The 9067-nt window shown below is 46.3% G+C and overlaps 2 protein-coding genes across 2 annotated transcripts; both read right to left on the bottom strand.

Annotated features, from left to right (window-relative positions):
* Positions 1-1854: 1854 nt before the first annotated feature.
* Positions 1855-3522, bottom strand: N0V89_012090 (uncharacterized protein; the record flags this gene model as incomplete). Its single annotated transcript, XM_056220815.1, has 1 exon — positions 1855-3522. The coding sequence occupies one exon, from the start codon at positions 3520-3522 to the stop codon at positions 1855-1857; it is 1668 nt and encodes a 555-aa protein (XP_056066118.1).
* Positions 3523-7185: 3663 nt separating this feature from the next.
* Positions 7186-8729, bottom strand: N0V89_012089 (uncharacterized protein; the record flags this gene model as incomplete). The annotated part of the gene is made up of 2 exons (XM_056220814.1): positions 7186-8664; positions 8721-8729. 2 exons carry the CDS (start codon positions 8727-8729, stop codon positions 7186-7188), a joined length of 1488 nt encoding a protein of 495 aa, XP_056066117.1.
* Between the last annotated feature and the right edge of the window lie 338 nt (positions 8730-9067).

Below are 9067 nucleotides of genomic sequence, written 5' to 3'. Positions count from 1 at the left end.
CACTTATAGGCTTAGTTAATAGGTCTATTTATACTAATACTCTATTCTATAGTAAGCGTATTAATTAGAAATCTAGCTATTACTAGTAGGTATAGTATAACTTAGTTATAAATAGAGTCTATATTCCTAATTTCTTTAAGGGCTATATATTACCTTTTCTCTATTTAAGTAGAGATATTTACACCTTTACACTTTATTATAGTTTTACTTTTATTAGAGTTAGAGTGTTTAGGTTAAGTAGTATCTTTAAAGATAAGAGGTTATTTATATATAGGTTAAGACTTTATATATTAGTATTTCTAGTATAGACCCCTTACCTCTAGAGGTAAGTAATACCTAAGCTTATTAGCCCCTACTAGGTATTTCTAGTAGGCCTTTTATTCTTTACCCCTAGGGGTAGCTTTCTACCTCCTTTACCCCTAGGGGCAGCTACTATTTTTGCCCCTAGGGGTAACCTAACCCTACCTTAGTAGTATGGTTTAGGGATATAGTATAGAGTAGTATAGATTATATAGGGTATAAATATTAATTAATTACTACTATAAGAATATATTACTAAGGACTTAAGAGTAATCTTCTATAAGGAAACTAAATATAGTAAACTATATTATAAATTAATAATAAAGGCTTACCCTATAGTAATCTATTATCTCTATATACTACTATCTAATAATGGCTCTATAGGCTCTATCTATAAATTCTATAGATCTAGGCTCTATAGCTCTATTCTATAAATCTATAGATCTAATTACGTAACTTCCTTATATACCTATATTATACTTAGTATCTAACCTATAATTATATTCTTCTCCTATATAATCTAATTAGTTACTACTATTATTAATATAATTCCTATAATTCTATTATAGCGTAGTAGCCATAATATAAGGAAGGCCTAAGTAAATCTAAATAATAGATTAAAACTTAGGTTAAATATAAGTATAAAGGTTTATTTTTATATTTCTATATAGGGATCTTACTTAGTTACTTAGGGGCCCTAAATAACTAAATAGGTTATATAATAGCTCTTAACTACTTAGTTATTTAGAAATTCTAAGTAGCTAAGTAAGTTATATAACTTACTATCTAAGTAACTTAGTATATCTTTATCTTATTATAATTCTAGTTATTATATCTTCTACCTTTATAAGCGCCTAAACTTCCCCACTATTATCTAGTTTATAATAAATACCTTTTAATACTAGTAATAAAGTAGTTTATAGCTTTTTAAGTACTTTTACTAGTTATTAATTATAAATACTAAATAGTTACTTATTTATTATTTCTAGTATTACTAGTTTATATATTCTAAATAAGCTTTATAATTCTAAGTTAGTTTACTCTAACTCTAATATAACTCTAACTATATTTAATATAGAATATAATAGAATTAAATAGAATAGAAAAATAAAAAAAATACCTTTTATATAAAATAATTTAATAATTTCTTACTAAAATACTTATAGGTTTACTTTATAGGGTTACCCTCTAAATTTCTATTCCTAGATACTTAAACCCTAGTATTAAACCTAATTAGGTATAGGGTTGGCCAGCCCCGTTACTACTTATTAGTTAGGGTAGCCGCGAAGGAAGTATTAGAAGGTGTGGTGCCCCTTTAATATAGGTAATAATGTCTAAGGAGATTCGCGGTAGAGCTCTAACGCTCGAGACTCGAAGACTCGCACGAACGGAGCCTCGGTTCCCAGAACCGCAGGTCACTCCACAAACATAGACATAGGCTTCACACGGTATAGAGAGGGAACACAGCATGTTAGAAGCAATTAAGTTATTTTGCTTAGTCTCGTTATATTGTTCTCTCTGCTTAACTAACTATGCACTCTATCACTCCTCTCCTTAGCGACAAAACGCATCAACACTAGCCTCAGAAAGCGTATGACTCCCGCCCGAACATCTATATCCACTAGCCTGCTTAATCCACTGATACCCCATCGGACACTTTCCCAACCTCTTCAACTTCTTCTGCCTCTCCACCTCCTTCTCTCGCTCCTTCTCAATCGTCGCGAACTCCTCTTCGCGACGTTGTCTCTTCAGTTCAGCTGCAATGCGCGCTTGCTCGCGGATACGTCGCTCTTCTTCATCGGCAGCGGCCTTCTCCGCGAGGATAAAGTCCTTGATGCGTTCTTCGTAGTGTCGCTTCTCTTCTTGCAGACGACGGAATTCGCGTTCTTTGTCGACCATGGCGTGTTTGTCGCGTTCTAGTTGCTCCCATACTTCGTCGGAGATGCCTGGGTCGCGCTTGGCTTTGAAGATGGAGCCGAGAGGGCTTTCTGGCTCTGCTGGCTCTGCTTCAGGTTCAAGTTTCTTCTCGGTTGGCTTCGGTTTGTCTTCTTGGTTATTCATGTTGGTCGCTCCCGGTGGCGAGGCAGTGTTTGCGAGATATGGACCTTGCGTAGTTGGTGGGGTACGATCTTGTGTTTGTGAATGTGGCATTGGTTGTGGGGGCATTTGCTTATTGAATCGGTTTGTGCCTGCAGCGGTGTTTCGTCGCGAACGTTCATCAAACATCTCCCTTATGGCGTGGATGACGATCGCTTCCGTAAGTACGAGACTAGTGATAGGAGGCACAGCGGTCGAAATGAGTGCCTGGAACATACTCTTGGCCACAGATTTTACGTCGCGGGCGTTGCCCCATGACTCCAGTAGTGACAAGTCACGAAATAACTGCAGTAGCTGCTGCCGTAATTGCGCTGAAGGCGGGTTGACAACCGAGAAATCAAGTGGTGCTTTCTTCTTCTTCTGCACATCCGTGAGAACCTTGACAAGAAGCTCTAGACAAGTCTCCGGTTCCATATGCTTGAACATGACCGTTTCGGGGAAGCGACTGGTAAGGCCGGGATTCATGCCCATCAGTCGATCAATATCCTTGTCGTAGCCGGCCAGGATGACCACGAGCTTTTGCGCAAACTTTGGCTTGGTCAAGCAGTCGACTAACTCATCCATCGCTTCAACGGCGAACGAGCCCTCTGCAAGGCGATACGCTTCATCGATGAAGAGAACTTTACCCATGGCTTTCTCCATGAGCTTCTGTACCTTCGGCCCAGTTTGACCCACGTACTGTCCAATCAGATCAGTAGCGGAACATTCTACCACCTGTGCCTGGCTGAGGAATCCCATGTCGTAGAAGATCTTGCCCATCTTTGCAGCAGTAGTAGTTTTGCCCGTGCCTGGCGGTCCCTTGAACAGAAAGTTGAAAGGCAGCTGCTCTCGAGCATCCATCCCGAGTGCTTTCATGTTGGCAGCTGTTGTTTGATAAACTTGAAACTGTTTGATGAGTTCCTCGCATCCTACGACGTCTTGGAATAGAGCCGATACTTCAGTGGCTGCACGCTCACCGCGGTCGAATTCCGGGTCAAAGTCGATAGCTTCGAACATGCCAAATTGTTTGACCTTGGCAGAAGTTATGTGCTTCTGATGTAACGCCTTCGCACGGTCCAGGATGATGTCGACTTGGCCTGCGTTGCCGAAGTTTTGGCAATTGCGTGCTCGTTGTATAACCTCCATGGCGACCTGAAACGAAACATGTTAGCACGGGCACATACTACCTGGTATTCGGTCTTACCTTCTTGGCTTGGTCTGTCGCATCGAACCCTATATCCTTGAGTTTGAAGTCAAAGATCTGACGAATCTCAGCGTCATTGAAGTCTTCAAAGACGAACGCAGACTCCAGCGGGAATCGCCTCGCAAGACCAGGATTGACATCTCGAAACATTTCTTCCATCTGGTCCTTGTAACCTAGTAAAAGCACGCATCGATCTTCGCCTGCGGTGCTCTGGACTTCGGCAACAATGGTGTCGATGACTGCGGCTTTGAAGGGGTCGCCGTTAGGACCGCCAGCTTTAGCTAGCATGTAAGCCTCATCAATGATGAGAACTTTACCGACGGTGGACGCCAGGATGGCTTTTGTGTTAGCTTCCGAGCCTCCTATAACGTTGCTGACAAAATCTGCTGGGTTCTTTTCAACGACTTCGCCAAGAGAAAGAAGACCAATGTCAGCCAGTATGCGGCCGTAGAGTTTGGCTACGGAAGTCTTTCCTGTTCCTGGAGAGCCGACAAAGCAACGGTTCAGCGAACATTGTACGATGGGCTTTTCCTTCAGTTCAAGCTGGTAGTTGGTCTGTATACCTTCGAGAAGAACTTGTACCGATTCCTTGACCGAGGTCAATCCAGTAAGCTTTTGCAGCTTTGTCCACGCCGCGTTGTTCTTGAGCATCGACGAAGGCTCTGGACCTATTAAGTCCTCCTTGCTGAGAAGGTGGTCATCTGGCATCATGCCAGCTCGTCTTGCTTTCCGCAGTCGCTTGGCTTGGCGCTCAGTAATCTGCGCGATCTTGTTTTGGACTTCGCGGGCGTTACCAAAGCCATCGTGGCCCCGACCACGACCAATGCGTCGCGCAATGATACGTACATAAAGGCCGTTTCTACCGTCTTCAATCTTCATGCGCCCGGAATACTTCTTGTCAATGTACTGGCAAAAGATCTGTTGTAACTCGCGGTCTTCGTAGTCTTGGAACTCCATTCGAATTGGTATACGGCTTGGGATGCCGGGGTTGTGGGAGAAGAAGGCTTCCATTTGCTTGTGGTAACCTGCCAGCACAAACACGACTTTGCCAGTCAGATTCTCAATTTCGGCAAGCAGGTAGTCCAGCACCGCTTTGCCGCCAGGACTGTTTCCAGATACCAGTTGATATGCTTCGTCGATGAAGAACACGCCACCTCCTGCTTGGAGTATGTTGTCGATTTGGGCTTTGCAAGCGGACACGCCATCATTTGCAAGAGCTGATCCGGAGCTCTCAACGAAATGGCCACCAGGCAAAGCGCCTACCTCGACTAGAAACTTGGAATAGTACCTAGCCACAGTCGTTTTCCCTGTTCCGGGATTGCCTAGAAGAGCGGCACCGAAGCGCTCTCCCTTGAGCGATACGTTTTGTCGCACGACCGTATCAACTTTGGCCTTGATCGCAAGGAATTGCTGCTTAACAGATTCTAGCCCTATCATCGGTACAAGGGAGTCGAGAGCTTCGTTTTCCGCACCCTCGTATTTCTTCTGCCAGCCCCAATCATCTCTAGCTTCGCTCTTATCCCAATCAGTTTGGTTCTGGTCCTGGTCCTGGTCCTGATCCTGTTCCTGTTCCTGTTCCTGATCCTGATCTGGCGAGATGGCTTTGGCTGTAGTCTTGTCACTTTGATTAGACGTCTTGTTGGGTGCTGCGTTCTCGCTTTGTCGTCCCGATATGTCGTTCGGTGGGGTCGCCGCGGCCTTGGATGTTGAAGATGCTGGAACTGGTGGCTTTCTAGGATTTTGGACCCTCTCCTGCAGGTTGCGAAGATCTTGCTTCTTTTGTTCGAGCGCTTGCTGGCGGTCTCTGTTTTCGGCCTGCTCTTTCAGAATGCGCTTCTGGTGCTGAATTTCTTCCTCAATATCGACTAGTCGTAAGGCGTATGCGCCTTGTTTAGCCTCTCGCTCTTTGTCTAGCTCGTGGTCCCGTTGACGCTTCTTTTCTCGCGCTCGCACTTCGGCTTCGCATTTCCGGCACACGGCCTGGTCATGGCACTTTCTTGTAGTCTTATGGTTATTAGGACAAGTCGAAGAGATGATGACTCTGCAATCCATTCGCGAGTGATCCTGCAACTGATGGCATCGGTGGGGACAGGTGTGGATGCCGCAGTTGAGTAATCTGCCACAAGGTTCAGAACAACCGCCGTCCGGGCATACCTCGTCGAATTGCTCTTTCTCGGTCAAAAGTGCGGTTTTTTCTGGATGACGCTTGCATTGGACGGGAAAGCCATCGTAAACGTGGCCGTCTCGCTTCAACTGGGCCATAAGCGGTACCCATACTTCGTTGCCTTGGCGACTGTTCATGAAAGTGTCTGCGTTGCCAATCATGATCAACCCGTTTCGCGCTCGCGACAATAATACGTTGACGCGCTGAGGAGACGACATGAAGCCGATATCACCAGCATTGTTACTTCGTGTGAGACATGCGATAACGATATCGCTCTCTTCTCCTTGGTAGTTGTCAATAGTTGATATGCGAAGCTTACGCTTCGAGATGTTTGCGCTAGCTGGTGTGATTAGGCCCGCTTGAATCAACTCATGGGAATCCAAATCATTCAGGATGGGATCGTTTTCCTTGGACAGGGTGTTCACCAGTAGGTACAGCTGACCCAGGTAAGGTGTAAGTACTACGATGTCTTCTGTACCGTAGCCCTGCTGACCAAGGTATCGTACGCATTTCAGCACCATTTCAGCCTCATACAAGTTCTCCTTACTGGAATTTGCGCCACCATCACGACGGTCGGCGATCTTGACTGCGTTGAGCTCAGGACGCGAATGTGACACGAACACGACGTTGCTTTGAAACCCATGTAGATCCGGTCGACCTTGAGTCTTCTCAGCATCTTCCAATTCCGGATAGGTAAGTGCTCTGACAAGGGATGAGATCTCAGGACGCATGCGATGCTGCTTGCTGAGGGTGGTATGAGGAACTCCGCTGAGTACGAGACGTTCAAACAGGGAGACGTTGAGATCGTATCCATCCCCTTTCTCTACAGTCAAGGCATAGTTGTTCACTTTAGGCCGCAGCTGCTTGTGATCACCAATCAGGATGAGTTGCTTCGTTGTCGGAGTCAGAGCTGTGAGTATATGACTCTCCAGGATCTCTCCAGCTTCTTCCACCAAAACGATGCCAGGTGAAGCTTTGCGAACTTCGTCAGTGTACATGGCAGCCGCCGTGGTAGTACAGCCTATGATGCGTTTCTGACTAAGCACGTGGAAGTTTTTCTTACGGAATAATCGATCGATCTGGGCACGACACTTGTTGTACTTGTCGGCAAGAGTGCTAATCCCGATAACCTGCTCTTCAAGGATCGTCTTGTTCCACTGCGCTTGAAGTCCAATGCGGATCTGCGGCGGAACATTCCAAACGTGAGGATAGGTTTGCATGGCATGATTGGCAAAGACGCCCGCGTCTTTACCCTTGACCCATCTCTTGACTAGATAGTACTTGTCGACGTGTTTATTCTTCTTACCCATTACCGTCATGCCGTCTTCGTTGTTGGGTATAGCGAACGAATCGAAGTATTCTGAATCATCAGAGAACTCTAAGAAATCGAGGAGCATCTGTTCGCTGAGTCGCGTAGAAGCAAATGATGACATCCTTGTGACTAGGGCGTCATGATAAGATCCGCTTCTGTCTTTTGGTCTTGGATCATGGCCCATGTTTGTCCAGTCATCTTATAGTTGTTCGGCTGTTCTCTAATGGTGAGTGCACGAGTGTTGGCATTCGACTTTGATCCTAGCCGCACGATCGAACTAGCCGGGATGCCGGCCTTTTGGATGTCTTCCAGGAATTGATCCAGAGCATGATTCGTATACGTGAGAATGAGCATAGTCTCATTGGTATTATCGTGTAGTATCTTTGCGATAAGTGCTCCGATGAAGCTTTTGCCGGTGCCTGGTGGGCCTTGAATAAGGCTGACTCTCTTCTGTAGACCAGCCAGCAGTGAATCTGCTTGGGCCTGATCGAGCTTGATTGAATGAGTACTCCTAATAATGTCTTGGAGGTCTTCTTCCCAGTGGTCGCGGATGGCGTTGATGGTCTTGGTCGGCTGAATACCAGATACCTCTTCAGCGGAACTTGGGGTAAGACTGAGGAGCTGGTCCTCAAGTGGCAACTCGGTCAAGCACTGAAGACATTTGAGGATAGGCTCATACGCAAATACAGCAGTATTTACTTGTACAAAGCAGAGATCCGCTGCGAGCTTACATGCCATCAACACTTTGCCAAATGAGCTAGCGTCGGTCACTTGCAGCACGACGATAGCAGGTTGCTGAGCAAGGAGGTCTTCATCGCGGTCCACAGTTGCGAATGCGATAATGTTGCCGTTGCTAATAAGGCAGCCGAGTGACTGATGCTTTAGGACGTTTTTGTTGTCGGCGAGGTACTTCTTACGATCAATGGCCTTGACGTTGCGCAGCTGTGGAACATTGTCCGGGCAAAGAAGTTTTAACGAGCAAGGCTTGCGTTTCGTCTCCGATCCGCAGTCGATACCGGAATATTTTAGATGTTCGAGGACTATCTTTCGTCGGCCTTTCTTCTGGCCACTAGCGATCTGGAAATCGTTTCGCAGCTCACCCAGAAGATCCTCGCGAAGCAAGCGAAATTGGTTGTCAACATGGGTTAGACCGCGGCTCTCCGGAGCAGCAGATGCGATAGAATCCGCCCGTCTATAGAATGGATGCTCGGAAGATGCGAATTCGTCTGGTGTGGGTAGGAGCTTGATCTTATGGATTTGCGCGAAGTCGTTGTCGTGTCGCCCGCCCGGGCCGTCGGCGGACTCATTGGATGTGCTGTCTAGGATGTGCTTGATCTTATGACCTATGTTTCGCACATCCAGGGAGTCTGAATTGATGAAAGATCCATTGTTGGTGATGCGCTTTGCAATGTCTCGTACGTCTGGGATACTCTCGGAGCGACTGTACAACAGCTCGTGTAGCAGCCACGCGAACGCGCGAGTGCCGTCGCTAGAAAGCACGCGAGTATCATGCGCCTCGACGAGTGTGTTCCAGAATGTCGGAGGTTGCACGATCTGTTCGAGAACGCGCTGCAGAAACTGGCCGTCGTAGAGTTGCTTGACAGATGGCTTCGAAAAATGCAAGATTGTGGCAGTTGCCAAGCCGTTGAGGAAGTCGCAATCACCGGAGACATGACGTCTTAACGCGCTACCTAAGGCGTCTAACCCTGCCGTAGATGCGATCAGACATTCCACACATTTCGACGCGTCCTCTTGAGAACACAATGCCTCCAAAAATCGATCACTATCACCCGCCGTCTTGATTTCGCGATGGCCGTGAATGGTCGCGTTGAAAAGCCTCGTCAGCCCTGCGGCTCGCTTCGCTGCCGCCTCTTGGTCCACCATGTGTAAGGTTTGTATCGTGTAAAGTATCGACCTTTAAGAAAAGTTGAATTCTGCCGGTGTTTTATCACTCTACAAAGGAGAATGTTCGCTCTTTTGAGCTTTGGGAATGGGTAAAAAGAATGTTACA

This window comes from Didymosphaeria variabile, assembly GCF_027946475.1.
Source record: "Didymosphaeria variabile strain IMI 356815 chromosome Unknown scaffold_9, whole genome shotgun sequence".
Classification (NCBI taxonomy): domain Eukaryota; kingdom Fungi; phylum Ascomycota; class Dothideomycetes; order Pleosporales; family Didymosphaeriaceae; genus Didymosphaeria; species Didymosphaeria variabile.
The sequence above is the reverse complement of the archived record's forward strand: the minus strand, read 5'-3'. Positions and strand labels throughout refer to the sequence as shown.